The 15,995-nt window shown below is 41.3% G+C and overlaps 1 protein-coding gene across 1 annotated transcript in view; it reads right to left on the bottom strand.

Annotated features, from left to right (window-relative positions):
• Nucleotides 1-15,772, bottom strand: part of LOC306935039 (uncharacterized protein) — a 39,571-nt gene extending 23,799 nt beyond the window's left edge. Inside the window, exons 1-4 of the mRNA XM_079517860.1 lie at nt 15,664-15,772; nt 9,469-9,804; nt 7,164-7,298; nt 6,231-6,419 (exon numbers count right to left, since the gene is read on the bottom strand). Of these exons, the coding sequence (XP_079373986.1) occupies nt 6,231-6,419; nt 7,164-7,298; nt 9,469-9,804; nt 15,664-15,730 (727 nt within the window). The 5' untranslated portion in view covers nt 15,731-15,772. The remainder of the gene's footprint in view (nt 1-6,230; nt 6,420-7,163; nt 7,299-9,468; nt 9,805-15,663) is intronic.
• Nucleotides 15,773-15,995: the final 223 nt, after the last annotated feature.

Below are 15,995 nucleotides of genomic sequence, written 5' to 3' on the forward strand. Positions count from 1 at the left end.
ATGAACACATGAAGAATTAACCCATTCTGATGGATAGCTCTGGATGTGGGACTTTCTCTGTTGAGGACACAGAATGAACACATGAAGAATTAACCCATTCTGATGGATAGCTCTGGATGTGGGACTTTCTCTGTTGAGGACACAGAATGAACACATGAAGAATTAACCCATTCTGATGAATAGCTCTGGATGTGGGACTTTCTCTGTTGAGGACCCATAATGAACACATTCTGGGCGGGAACCCCTTTTGGTGTTTTAAACACCAAAAAATGTTATAATTTAGCTATTGAAAAATAGCAGATCTACAAGCTTGTAGGTCTGCTATTTTAAAAAAATCAAAGAACGACTGACATAGAAGCATAGCTTTTTCAGAAAACTGTCAGGATGTAGAAGAACATTTTTAGAATCTGATCTCAGGTCAAAATGGGTTAATGCACCACACATCTATTATGAACACGCGCACACGCACACACACACACACACACACACACACGACGAGATGTTAACATGCCTCCTGCTGACCCTGAACTGACCTCATGCTTCCTTCTATGCATGAGGAGTCCAAGCCCCATCTTTTCACCCGACAGGAGAGGGAGTTTCCCCAGTGGAAGGAACGCGAACACGTTATTCCAAGCAGTTATTCCTTTCCCCTCCATCGGGCGCCCCGGCTGGCCAGAGGGATTTCGATTACATCTTTAGCCCAGCCCGATACTGCACCACATCAAAATATCCAATTGAAATAAAGTATCCCCTCGCACTACCCCCCTCCCCCCTGGAGGGAATCGACGCCCCTTTCTTCAACATTTCAACAACAGTGTTGCCATGTCTGCTTGTTATAAGTGACTTTGGACATATTCGTAGTTTCTTTTTTTAGGGGGCTTGTTTCTAAAGTGTAGTTGTTTATTTGGTCTTGTTTCTAGTGTAGTTGTTTATTTGGTCTTGTTTCTAAAGTGTAGTTGTTTATTTGGTCTTGTTTCTAAAGTGTAGTTGTTTATTTGGTCTTGTTTCTAAAGTGTAATTGTTTATTTGGTCTTGTTTCTAAAGTGTAGTTGTTTATTTGGTATTGTTTCTAAAGTGTAGTTGTTTATTTGGTATTGTTTCTAAAGTGTAGTTGCTTATTTGGTCTTGTTTCTAAATTGTAGTTGCTTATTTGGTCTTGTTTCTCAATGTTGTATGAACCAGTGGTTCTCATGTTCAGGGACCTGAAGCCCTGTATCGCTGCGGTGTGGCAGGAGAGTAGACTGTACGTTATTGAGAGAGAGAGAAGTCAGTTGTTTGAGAGTTGAGTTTTGAGAGCGATTTAGTTCAGATTGAGCAGTGCATATAGTAGCAGTAGTAGTATTTATTATAGTAGTATTTAGTTCAGATTGAGCAGTGCATATAGTAGCAGTAGTAGTATTTATTATAGTAGTATTTAGTTCAGATTGAGCAGTGCATATAGTAGCAGTAGTAGTATTTATAATAGTAGTATTTAGTTCAGATTGAGCAGTGCATATAGTAGCAGTAGTAGTATTTATTATAGTAGTATTTAGTTCAGATTGAGCAGTGCATATAGTAGCAGTAGTAGTATTTATTATAGTAGTATTTAGTTCAGATTGAGCAGTGCATATAGTAGCAGTAGTAGTATTTATTATAGTAGTATTTAGTTCAGATTTAGCAGTGCATATAGTAGCAGTAGTAGTAGTATTTATTATAGTAGTATTTAGTTCAGATTGAGCAGTGCATATAGTAGTAGTATTTATTATAGTAGTATTTAGTTCAGATTGAGCAGTGCATATAGCAGCAGTAGTAGTATTTATTATAGTAGTATTTAGTTCAGATTGAGCAGTGCATATAGTAGCAGTAGTAGTATTTATTATAGTAGTATTTAGTTCAGATTGAGCAGTGCATATAGTAGCAGTAGTAGTATTTATTATAGTAGTATTTAGTTCAGATTGAGCAGTGCATATAGTAGCAGTAGTAGTATTTATTATAGTAGTATTTAGTTCAGATTGAGCAGTGCATATAGTAGCAGTAGTAGTATTTATTATAGTAGTATTTAGTTCAGATTGAGCAGTGCATATAGTAGCAGTAGTAGTATTTATTATAGTAGTATTTAGTTCAGATTGAGCAGTGCATATAGTAGTAGCAGTAGTAGTATTTATTATAGTAGTATTTAGTTCAGATTGAGCAGTGCATATAGCAGCAGTAGTAGTATTTATTATAGTAGTATTTAGTTCAGATTGAGCAGTGCATATAGCAGCAGTAGTAGTATTTATTATAGTAGTATTTAGTTCAGATTGAGCAGTGCATATAGTAGCAGTAGTAGTATTTATTATAGTAGTATTTAGTTCAGATTGAGCAGTGCATATAGTAGCAGTAGTAGTATTTATTATAGTAGTATTTAGTTCAGATTGAGCAGTGCATATAGTAGTAGCAGTAGTAGTATTTATTATAGTAGTATTTAGTTCAGATTGAGCAGTGCATATAGTAGCAGTAGTAGTATTTATTATAGTAGTATTTAGTTCAGATTGAGCAGTGCATATAGTAGCAGTAGGAGTATTTATTATAGTAGTATTTAGTTCAGATTGAGCAGTGCATATAGTAGCAGTAGTAGTATTTATTATAGTAGTATTTAGTTCAGATTGAGCAGTGCATATAGCAGCAGTAGTAGTATTTATTATAGTAGTATTTAGTTCAGATTGAGCAGTGCATATAGTAGCAGTAGTAGTATTTATTATAGTAGTATTTAGTTCAGATTGAGCAGTGCATATAGTAGCAGTAGTAGTATTTATTATAGTAGTATTTAGTTCAGATTGAGCAGTGCATATAGTAGCAGTAGTAGTATTTATTATAGTAGTATTTAGTTCAGATTGAGCAGTGCATATAGCAGCAGTAGTAGTATTTATTATAGTAGTATTTAGTTCAGATTGAGCAGTGCATATAGTAGCAGTAGTAGTATTTATTATAGTAGTATTTAGTTCAGATTGAGCAGTGCATATAGCAGCAGCAGTAGTATTTATTATAGTAGTATTTAGTTCAGATTGAGCAGTGCATATAGTAGCAGCAGTAGTATTTATTATAGTAGTATTTAGTTCAGATTGAGCAGTGCATATAGTAGCAGTAGTAGTAGTATTTATTACAGTAGTATTTCATTCAGATTGAGCAGTGCATATTGTAGCAGTAGTAGTAGTATTTATTATAGTAGTATTTCATTCAGATTGAGCAGTGCATATAGTAGCAGTAGTAGTATTTATTATAGTAGTATTTAGTTCAGATTGAGCAGTGCATATAGCAGCAGTATTTATTATAGTAGTATTTAGTTCAGATTGAGCAGTGCATATAGTAGCAGCAGTAGTATTTATTATAGTAGTATTTAGTTCAGATTGAGCAGTGCATATAGTAGCAGTAGTAGTAGTATTTATTATAGTAGTATTTCATTCAGATTGAGCAGTGCATATAGTAACAGTAGTAGTATTTATTATAGTAGTATTTAGTTCAGATTGAGCAGTGCATATAGTAGCAGTAGTAGTATTTATTATAGTAGTATTTAGTTCAGATTGAGCAGTGCATATAGTAGCAGTAGTAGTATTTATTATAGTAGTATTTCGTTCAGATTGAGCAGTGCATATAGTAGCAGTAGTAGTATTTATTATAGTAGTATTTAGTTCAGATTGAGCAGTGCATATAGTAGCAGTAGTAGTATTTATTATAGTAGTATTTAGTTCAGATTGAGCAGTGCATATAGTAGCAGTAGTAGTAGTAGTAGTGATCCACACGGTCACGACTCTTTTCTGTCCTGGCCCCACAGTGGTGGAATGAACTCCCCACTGATGTTAGGACAGCAGAGTCACTGCCCATATTTCGCCGCAGGTTGAAAACCCACCTCTTCAGGAAACACTACCCTTCCTCTCTGCCTGACCTACTTGTTGTTAACTAGTTGTACGAACGTTTGTTTTCTATTGTTGTATTGTTTATTGGATCTTGTTTAGTCGATACACTTAATTGTTTTAGCTCATGCTCATTTGATTTAGCTATTTTGTCTCATCCGGTTAAGGAAATAGGTAGCTGATATATTGCACTTTTACCTTAGCGCTAGGTATACTCTTGGTTGCTTGTTTTTGCAGAAAATGCACTAAAGACTTCTGGTGATTAGTAGTTTTTGTTCCCTACCTATGTTGAATACACTTATTGTAAGTCGCTTTGGATAAAAGCGTCTGCTAAATGACTGTAATGTAATGTAATGTAATGTAATGTAGTATTTATTATAGTAGTATTTAGTTCAGATTGAGCAGTGCATATAGTAGCAGTAGTAGTATTTATTATAGTAGTATTTAGTTCAGATTGAGCAGTGCATATAGTAGCAGTAGTAGTATTTATTATAGTAGTATTTAGTTCAGATTGAGCAGTGCATATAGTAGCAGTAGTAGTATTTATTATAGTAGTATTTAGTTCAGATTGAGCAGTGCATATAGTAGCAGTAGTAGTATTTATTATAGTAGTATTTAGTTCAGATTGAGCAGTGCATATAGTAGCAGTAGTAGTATTTATTATAGTAGTATTTAGTTCAGATTGAGCAGTGCATATAGTAGCAGTATTTATTATAGTAGTATTTAGTTCAGATTGAGCAGGGCATATAGTAGCAGTAGTAGTATTTATTATAGTAGTATTTAGTTCAGATTGAGCAGGGCATATAGTAGCAGTAGTAGTATTTATTATAGTAGTATTTAGTTCAGATTGAGCAGTGCATATAGTAGCAGTAGTAGTATTTATTATAGTAGTATTTAGTTCAGATTGAGCAGTGCATATAGTAGCAGTAGTAGTATTTATTATAGTAGTATTTAGTTCAGATTGAGCAGTGCATATAGTAGCAGCAGTAGTATTTATTATAGTAGTATTTAGTTCAGATTGAGCAGTGCATATAGTAGCAGTAGTAGTATTTATTATAGTAGTATTTAGTACAGATTGAGCAGTGCATATAGTAGCAGTAGTAGTATTTATTATAGTAGTATTTAGTTCAGATTTAGCAGTACATATAGTAGCAGTATTAGTATTTATTATAGTAGTATTTAGTTCAGATTGAGCAGTGCATATAGTAGCAGTAGTAGTATTTATTATAGTAGTATTTAGTTCAGATTTAGCAGTGCATATAGTAGCAGTAGTATTTATTATAGTAGTATTTAGTTCAGATTGAGCAGTGCATATAGTAGCAGCAGTAGTATTTATTATAGTAGTATTTAGTTCAGATTGAGCAGTGCATATAGTAGCAGTAGTAGTATTTATTATAGTAGTATTTAGTACAGATTGAGCAGTGCATATAGTAGCAGTAGTAGTATTTATTATAGTAGTATTTAGTTCAGATTTAGCAGTGCATATAGTAGCAGTAGTAGTATTTATTATAGTAGTATTTAGTTCAGATTGAGCAGTGCATATAGTAGCAGTAGTAGCATTTATTATAGTAGTATTTAGTTCAGATTGAGCAGTGCATATAGTAGCAGTAGTAGTATTTATTATAGTAGTATTTAGTTCAGATTGAGCAGAGCATATAGTAGCAGTAGTAGTATTTATTATAGTAGTATTTAGTTCAGATTTAGCAGTGCATATAGTAGCAGTAGTAGTATTTATTATAGTAGTATTTAGTTCAGATTGAGCAGTGCATATAGTAGCAGTAGTAGTATTTATTATAGTAGTATTTAGTTCAGATTGAGCAGTGCATATAGTAGCAGTAGTAGTATTTATTTTAGTAGTATTTAGTTCAGATTGAGCAGTGCATATAGTAGCAGTAGTAGTATTTATTATAGTAGTATTTAGTTCAGATTGAGCAGAGCATATAGTAGCAGTAGTAGTATTTATTATAGTAGTATTTAGTTCAGATTGAGCAGTGCATATAGTAGCAGTATAGTAGTAGTATTTATTATAGTAGTATTCATAGTATAGAGTTTAGTTTTAGTAGTTCCGTCCGTTTACTAGTAGGCTAGTAGTTTAGTTGTATTTCAGGTCAGTAATAGATATAGTTGGTAGTCGGTTATGGTAGTATTAGTAGCAGTTTAGTGTTTAGTATAGTAGAGATTTAGTTTAGCGCCATCAGTTTGTGTCTCCATTATGCCCCTCCCCCTTCCCTGGACTGATCCATCACATGGAGGACCGGCTGATCCCAAACATGCTCTAATAAATGTTTCAATAAAATAAAATACCAAAACAAATCATAAAGGACAGACAATAATAGATCCATAACGACGAGTCATACTTACTCATCTCTTTAAGCACGTAAACCTTGTGGTGAGGTCTGTAGTTGATCTCCACAGAATACACCCCCATGTCTTCTACGGTCATGTTGTCGATGACCAGCCGTCCAGTGTGTGTGTCCAGTGTTGTGCGGTTTTTAAACGTCCCGTAGTAATCCAGACTAAAATCCGGTTCCCGTTCTGCTACTTTGTTGGCTGTTAAATGACCACAAATCAAAGGTTATTGATACCTGCCTACAGTTTCTATCTGGTCATCCCAGCTTAGTAAAATGTTAAAAGTTATTCTCATGGCTTAGGACGACCGTTGAGCCGATTCTACTCTATGGTTCCGAGACATGGACAAAAAAATTAGAGAAACGGTTGGATGGCACTTACTGTACACCCGCCTTCTAATGAGAGCGCAAAATCTGTCTTGGAAGAGCCACCCATCGACTAAATCTAATATATGCCAACCTTCTCTGCGTTTCTTCACTAGTCTGATCCAGAAGAACACAGTCTGCCAGCCACTGCTACAGAGTACAGAGCTGACAATGAGGTTATATCTTCCCTTCTTCTCTGGAGTCCTGCCTCGAAGCAGACCAGAGGTAGAAAACTGTCGTTCCCTGATGTCATCGCTAGGGACACATGCATCAGTAAGCAGGAACTGGGGATGGCAATGAAGGACCGGAAAGTCTGGCGTGGCATTGTGAAATCCATGATCTCGACCGCGGTCGAAAAATGATGATCTATCTTATATCTACCTACGTATCTATCTACGTATCTATCTATCTATCTATCTATCTATCTATCTATCTATCTACCTACGTATCTACCTACGTATCTACCTACGTATCTACCTACGTATCTATCTACGTATCTATCTATCTATCTATCTACTACCTCTCTCTATCCATCAGGCATCAGTTTGAAGCTCTACTGTCTCATCATCAGTCCACATACCAAGCCAGGGTGCGGTTACATCGGGTGCGTGTGTCCACATGATGACGGTGACAGCGTCAGGAACAGAGCGGATGTCTGGTTGCAGTTCCACACGGATGCCTCTGCCTCGTGGTGGAAGGTAGGTCACCTCTTGGTCTGTGGAGAGACACGTAGGTCAGTCAAGTTGAACAGTTCAAGTTATATTCAGTGGTTCTCTTGGTCTGTGGAGAGACACGTAGGTCAGTCAAGTTGAACAGTTCAAGTTATATTCAGGTTCCACTTCATTCAAATATCACTTGTTTTTTGAAGGGGCGCCAGCTAGTGTTGCGCGGGTCAGGGTTCATGACCCGCAGGTCACGATGACCCGCAGGTCACGATGACCCGCAGGTCACGCATGTGATAATAATCTGACTCGGCTCAGCAGGTCACGCATGTGATAATAATCTGACTCGGCTCAGCAGGTCACGCATGTGATAATAATCTGACTCGGCTCAGCAGGTCACGCATGTGATAATAATCTGACTCGGCTCAGCAGGTCACGCATGTGATAATAATCTGACTCGGCTCAGCAGGTCACGCATGTGATAATAATCTGACTCGGCTCAGCAGGTCACGCATGTGATAATAATCTGACTCGGCTCAGCAGGTCACGCATGTGATAATAATCTGACTCGGCTCAGCCCGCCCCGCCCCGCCCCGCAGCACCACATCAATTTTCACAACTCGACCTGGCCCGCAACCATTAAATGCACGTCAAATATGTCTTTGAACGCGGCTTTTATTTGTCAAAAAAGGTGCTTCTAATCAGGGCCGGTTCTGGGGGGGGGGGGGGGGGGGGGCAGGGGTGGGCATAGCCCACCCAAACATGCGTCCTGCCCACCCAATGTGGGTTTGACACCCCACCCGCGCCGGCGGAGTCGCCCCCCCCTTACAATTCTGTCTGCCCACCTGAGTGGGGCTGGCTAAATCCGAGATTGTCTTAAAGGCTAATAATATCACTGGCAAGCATGCATAGTCACGGGTGTTCCGACCACCGCAACGCATCGATGACATTCATTTGTCACACACGTAGCGACATGGCAGATTGAGAGGAGACAGAGAGGTTGAAGGGAGAGAAGAAAGACTCACCCGTGCGTCGCAGACATAGCCTACAGTATAACAACAGGACTGTCACTGCACAGACGCTGAAAGAAAACGCCACTAAAGACCTAAGAAAAACTATTTGAAAACGTTTGTGTTGTCTAACTTGTCCTCCTTGCACTTATAAACTCCACACACGTGCGCACAAACTAAAACACAAACACACACACACACACACACACACGCACACGCACACACACACACGCACGCTGAAGGAAGGGACTGCTGGTGGTTATAAAATATTTCACTCGCTCTGGAGTGAGTCAGAACTTAAGACTCAGTCAGAACACAAGAGGCAAGATGGAGTCCAACCATTAACTGATGACTTAAGTCGACATGAAACACAACTCTTTTCCACTGTTCAAGGACGCACAGGGAAAAGGTAATAAAAGGTTTAACAGGATGTCCGTTGTGGTGAGAAAAGTTGACAATGATAATTGTGTGGCGGCGGCCGCTCTACCGCTACGTGCCTGCGGGGTGTGCTCATGCACGCGCGTTGGGAGCACGTGCGGCTGTGCGCTGTTTGGCGATTAATAGTTATTAATAATTGGAGAGAGGAGATATCAACCAGCACAGCAACACAACAATCTGGTAGGCTGCGCAAATTTCATCCCAGGACTCGTGGCGACAATAATCATTTGTAAAAATCACAGTATACATTATTTGACCCGCCTCAACCTGGCCCGCAAATAAAGTGAAAATGTCATGACTCGGCCCAGCCCGCCCCGCGGTTAACCCGCGGGTTACAGGTCGGCCCGCGCAACACTAGCGCCAGCCCCTCCTATACAGGTTTAATGTTTGTCTTTAGTTCAATGTTTGTTTTGTAAACGCCATTGAGAATGAAGGGACAATGTACGTCATAATGTAACTCATTACGTCATATCGTTAATGGCGTTTAATGTTTGTGTTTGCAACGTTTGTTTTACATCACCATTACATCCCCTAATCGACATGAGTTAGACTTTTTTTTATTCAAACAATTGGGCCACATTTTCACGATTTTTCTAAAATAGCAGACCTACAAGCTCGTAGCGCGGCACCAAGTGCCGCGCTACGAGCTTGTAGATCTGCTATTTTTCAATAGCTAAAGTATAACATAATGCCTAAAACACCAAAAGGGGTTCCCGCCCAAAATGGGTTAATGACGAGCCCAACACTGGTCATGATTATGAACATTCAATCTTACCAACAAGGAGCTGGATCGTAGTGCTGCCCACGTTTGGAACAAGACAGCGGTAGGTCCCTTCGTCAGAGAAGCTCACCGCGGTCAGCCTCATTTGGAAGTCACCACGAGACAGCTTGTCCTGGAACAGGGACGTCCTCTGTTTGTACGACGGGTGCACGGGTTCACTCAAGGGATGTCGGTCTTGGAGAACGCAAACGTATGGTGGCACCAGGTCAGCTCTGGTCCAAAACACTGAACTACTCTCCATGTTGACCGGATAGACGTCACACGGAAAGATCACCTCGCCTCTCAGTCTGGCCAGCACAGGTTGAGAGGACCCGTTGACCTGGTGGAGTCCTAAAAACACAACACAGGTTGAGAGGACCCGATCACCTGGTGGAGTCCTAAAAACACAACACAGGTTGAGAGGACCCGTTGACCTGGTGGAGTCCTAAAAACACAACACAGGTTGAGAGGACCCGATCACCTGGTGGAGTCCTAAAAACACAACACAGGTTGAGAGGACCCGTTGACCTGGTGGAGTCCTAAAAACACAACACAGGTTGAGAGGACCCGTTGACCTGGTGGAGTCCTAAAAACACAACACAGGTTGAGAGGACCCGTTGACCTGGTGGAGTCCTAAAAACACAACACAGGTTGAGAGGACCCGTTGACCTGGTGGAGTCCTAAAAACACAACACAGGTTGAGAGGACCCGTTGACCTGGTGGAGTCCTAAAACACAACACAGGTTGAGAGGACCCGTTGACCTGGTGGAGTCCTAAAAACACAACACAGGTTGAGAGGACCCGTTGACCTGGTGGAGTCCTAAAACACAACACAGGTTTAGAGGACCCGTTGACCTGGTGGAGTCCTAAAAACACAACACAGGTTGAGAGGACCCGTTGACCTGGTGGAGTCTTAAAAACACAACACAGGTTGAGAGGACCCGTTGACCTGGTGGAGTACTGTCAAGTTATTCGGGATTTTTTCAGAAACCTTTTTGCCCAAACTTGAAAAACGGCTTAGCCGACAGGGGGAACTGTGGTCAACTCAATAAGGCAACTTCTTTCCTCTTTTGTTTAATTTGAAATAAGTTGTGGCACAGTAGGTATAGGTATAGGTATAGTAGGTTGAAAACCTTAAACAGAGAAAAAGACAAAAACAAAATACAAGCTGTCATTAACTATGTAAGGTCATTCATAATCAAACAGAATAACTGAAATTCACTCATTTCGCTTATATTACCAGGGTTACTAATGTAACCTACAGCACTGAATCACTAGTCACTTCAGTAATTCAAATAAACAGGTTGTTTTAACTCATATTATCCACAATATTCAATTCAAGATCATCAATTTGACTAAGCAAGCCTATATGCAACTTAAATTAAACATAATTATAGCAGTTTAAATGTGACCTTAATGACCAGAGCAGACCTCTCATTCTGTGGACCTTAATGACCAGAGCAGACCTCTCATTCTGTGGACCTTAATGACCAGAGCAGACCTCTCGTTCACCTTAATGACCAGAGCAGACCTCTCGTTCACCTTAATGACCAGAGCAGACCTCTCATTCACCTTAATGACCAGAGCAGACCTCTTATTCTGTGGACCTTAATGACCAGAGCAGACCTCTCGTTCACCTTAATGACCAGAGCAGACCTCTTATTCTGTGGACCTTAATGACCAGAGCAGGCCTCTCATTCACCTTAATGACCAGAGCAGACCTCTCATTCTGTGGACCTTTATAGGGGCGCATAGTTGAAAGCGCATGGCCAAGGATTTTCTTTTTATTGAACAATACGGAAGATACCGGTACTTACACCCGCCCTAGCAGAATTGTAACATCCATGGCCCTGGGGTGAGCACTTGTAATCTGAACATTTGTGTAGGCGTAAGCCGCCGTAAGGACTGTAAATGGATAATGTGCGTAAAACACTTCTGCAACTGGTGGCCCGGGGGCCACATCCGGCCCCCACCTTCACTTAATGTGGCCCTCAGGTTAATGTCAGAATACTGATTATAATATTGGTTTCAGCTGTTTACAATTCCACAACATGCAAACATGACCCGCTTTAATTACTGCAGTCTCAATTAGTAGCTCAATGCTCAACACACGTATGATTAAAGGCATTTGAAATTACATAAAAATGTTAATTTTCAGGATTCCACTTAAAAAATAGCAAAAAAGTATTCAAGATTTCAATTCGAATATAGCAAAAATAGCCGATCTACAAGCTCAAAACGTGTCGCAGCGCGACGCGTTTTGAGCTTGTAAATCGGCTATTTTTGCTACGACAGTAATATATGGTCCTAGGGAGTGAGTCTGGAAATATAGTGGCTCCTCTCCATCGTCTAAGTTGCCCAGCCCTGGTCTAGGGCTACCATGAGCTCACAGAGCGTTGCGACGCGTTGTGAGTTTGTAGATTTTTGGTTTCTGCTGGGGTCTGGGACCTGGGGTTCAATATGCTGGGGTCTGGGGACCTGGGGTTCAATATGCTGGGGTCTGGGACCTGGGGTTCAATATGCTGGGGTCTGGGACCTGGGGTTCAATATGCTGGGGTCTGGGACCTGGGGTTCAATATGCTGGGGTCTGGGGACCTGGGGTTCAATATGCTGGGGTCTGGGACCTGGGGTTCAATATGCTGGGGTCTTGGACCTGGGGTTCAATATGCTGGGGTCCTGGGGTTCAATATGCTGGGGACCTGGGGTTCAATATGCTGGGGTCTGGGGACCTGGGGTTCAATATGCTGGGGTCTGGGGACCTGGGGTTCAATATGCTGGGGTCTGGGGACCTGGGGTTCAATATGCTGGGGTCTGGGACCTGGGGTTCAATATGCTGGGGTCTGGGACCTGGGGTTCAATATGCTGGGGTCTGGGGACCTGGGGTTCAATATGCTGGGGTCTGGGACCTGGGGTTCAATATGCTGGGGTCTGGGGACCTGGGGTTCAATATGCTGGGGTCTGGGGACCTGGGGTTCAATATGCTGGGGTCTGGGGACCTGGGGTTCAATATGCTGGGGTCTGGGACCTGGGGTTCAATATGCTGGGGTCTGGGGACCTGGGGTTCAATATGCTGGGGTCTGGGGACCTGGGGTTCAATATGCTGGGGTCTGGGACCTGGGGTTCAATATGCTGGGGTCTGGGACCTGGGGTTCAATATGCTGGGATCTGGGACCTGGGGTTCAATATGCTGGGGTCTGGGGACCTGGGGTTCAATATGCTGGGGTCTGGGACCTGGGGTTCAATATGCTGGGGTCTGGGACCTGGGGTTCAAGTGGTTAATGCTGGGGTCTGGGACCTGGGGTTCAAGTGGTTTATGCTGGGGTCTGGGGTTCAAGTGGTTTATGCTGGGGTCTGGGACCTGGGGTTCAAGTGGTTTATGCTGGGGTCTGAGACCTGGGGTTCAAGTGGTTTATGCTGGGGTCTGGGACCTGGGGTTCAATATGCTGGGGTCTGGGGTTCAAGTGGTTTATGCTGGGGTCTGGGGACCTGGGGTTCAATATGCTGGGGTCTGGGGACCTGGGGTTCAAGTGGTTTATGCTGGGGTCTGGGGACCTGGGGTTCAATATGCTGGGGTCTGGGGACCTGGGGTTCAAGTGGTTTATGCTGGGGTCTGGGGACCTGGGGTTCAAGTGGTTTATAGTCAGAGTATCCTTATCTCTTTATACTTTATTGCATGAGTCAAGTTGCACAACCATAACCACCACCGAAATCGGAGATATGCCTCGGCATCACCCTCTCCTCCATGTTACAAAACACTGTGTTACCGTAGGCCTATAAACAATATTAGTTTAATTATTCCATCAAAGCAAACGGTAGGCCTATAAACAATATTAGTTTAATTATTCCATCAAAGCAAACGGTAGGCCTATAAACAATATTAGTTTAATTATTCCATCAAAGCAAACGGTAGGCCTATAAACAATATTAGTTTGCCTCTTCTACAAAAATAAAAGTTACAAGTTACAGTTCTCTTGCATCATACCGTATTTCCCACCACAGAGTAACCTCGCATCTGACTATCCAGCATTATAGAGCGTCGCAGCCCCGCCCCCTCGAGAGACCCGGAAAATAAATCCCCATTAATTTTCCTCATAGACTTTTCAGAAAGTATTTATTTAAAGACGTTTACGCCGCGGACAAAGACAACTCTTGTCGTGACAAATCATGACAACAAACACAATGTTTCAGGCCAAACAAAGAATTAGAAAGTAGAAAAAAACGGCAGGTTACAACACTTTTTATGTTGTTTTTCTTCTTTGTAATTATTTGTTTGGTCCAAAATATTGTGTTTGTTGTCATGATTTGTCACGACTCGAGTTGGCTTCGTACGACGCTTAGAAGGTCTTTAAATAAATACTTTTTTAAATGTCTATGGGGAAAATGCATTGGGAATTATTTCCTGGGCCTGGCCAAAGATGGTTTATGTATGAAGATGGGCCAACTTCATTGGAGCCACTAGACGCGAAATGGTACACAAAGCCTACAAATGGTCTCCTAAATATAGTAGGCGTGGTTTGCTTCTCCCCGACCTCCACCCACCCCCCCCTGACAACAACACTGTTTCCACACTCTAGTAGGTGGCGGCAATGCACCATTTAGGTTTGCCAACGGCCATGAAACCCGAAGAAGATATATTTGTACAGTATTTGAACAAAAATTAAAACAAATAAACAAGGCAATTTTACATGCAAATGGCCCTCCTCCTCATTGACCAGGCCTTTTCAAGTAATGAGGCAAATGAAAAGGTGTACTTTTGAAATAGGCCTTTCAGTTTCTCGAAGTCCTCCAACCATATATGTATGTATTGTATTTATAAATTCATGATTTGGATCTATCTAATTAAAAAGTCTCTCCCTAATAGAGTTGTAGAATGGCATTTCATTTTCAATTTCCTTTAGATCACACAGACTACATAATCTATCCTCCTCAACCGTGCCTACATATCTGCCTGTCTCAATATGCAGACCAAGTATGCCAGCTCTAATTTGGGCACATAAGGATCGTTTCTAATCGTTTTAAATATGTCCATTCATTTCACATTATAATATTCACATATTCACATATTCTCATCTTAAATATGGGGTCAGAGCCCCCTATGTGTTGTCCGTGAAATTGCAGATGGACAGAGAGAGGCTTCCGGACTCATCTCAAATCTCGCAAGAGTTTGTTGCTGGGATAAAGAAATGTCATTAACAAAGTAGATTTGCTCCTGATTTGTCTCGCTAAAAGAAGCCATTTTACTATGAATATCTTAAATAAATCGTAAATATGTGAGGCCAATCACAGGCAGGCAGGGCGTTACCATGCCTATGGTCGGGCGTCTCCTAGCCGGCTAGCCCTGAAACATGACTGCCATGATAATCATCATGACAGTCATGACGCAACAGGCCTATCTCACAGCCCGTTTTTCACGCCCACTTCCGGTAAATAGTGGTGACTTTAACATGGGCATTTACAGGTTTTTTTCTCTGGAGAATCTAAGTACATTTTCTAATGTAAAAATGTGACAGACCAATATTATTATGAAGCAAACAATATGGTAACTCAGCTCGAACAGATAGAACAAACCTTACCTTGAGAAAACAAAAGTTGTAGACTTCTTAAATTACCTCTGTTAACATGAAGCGTCTATGGAGTGACGTCACGCTATCACCACTAACCCCGAAAGGGGGCGTATTAAGGGGGGCGGGGAAATTCTGTGAGATAGGCTTATTGCAGCCTGTTTTACGCGATCGCTACATTTACAGTCCAAACGTGTATATAAACATTCCGTTTTCAAATATAAAGTACTCACAATTTGTCCCACGGTTGTTGGAGATTTGTTGGTACAGCGATTAGCATTGCTGCATCCCGCGTTGTTTAATAAAAAGCATTTTTATCCGAGCAGTTTTTTTGCCATTGGCTTTCAACTACGCGCCCCTATCGGTCGGGAGGAGTGTGGCAGTCGTTGGGCAAGTTCCGACAGAAAACGACCACAGAACTGGATTAAAATAAAAGTTAAAACACTTCTTTATTGGAAACAAGTACGGACCAATACACTGAACAATAACAACGTGTAAAATAATAATAATAAAAGGAGGAAAAAAGGCAAAATCGATGTAAACACATCTAAATCAACAGGCTAGTGTTAGCCTAGTAGCATGCCGGGGAAATCCCTAGACCTCAACACAGTGAGTCGAGTGTAAATAAAGTTGTATAAAGTATCGTTACCTCTCACAGGTGATGTGTAGTAACCGCTGGGTCTGCTCCACAGCATCACCAACATGTAGAAATACATCCACGTCCATGGTTTTACACAACAACACCGAACCGTCTCTAGTGTGACCGACAGAGAGAGAGACGCCATCACTACACTCCCGACCTAGCCTGACAGTGACACTCAGCCTGAATTTTCATTTCGTTTCACCTGAATATATTTTTTTAATGGGCGTGGCTAGCGATTCAGGGGCTGGAGCCAGGCTACTCCCGACCATAGATATATATAAACACTAGATAGCTCACCCGCGCTGTTGGCCAATGGAGAGCGACGTCGTTACGTGGCG

The sequence above is a fragment of the Electrona antarctica genome (genome assembly GCF_951216825.1).
Source record: "Electrona antarctica genome assembly, chromosome: 13".
NCBI classification, from domain to species: domain Eukaryota; kingdom Metazoa; phylum Chordata; class Actinopteri; order Myctophiformes; family Myctophidae; genus Electrona; species Electrona antarctica.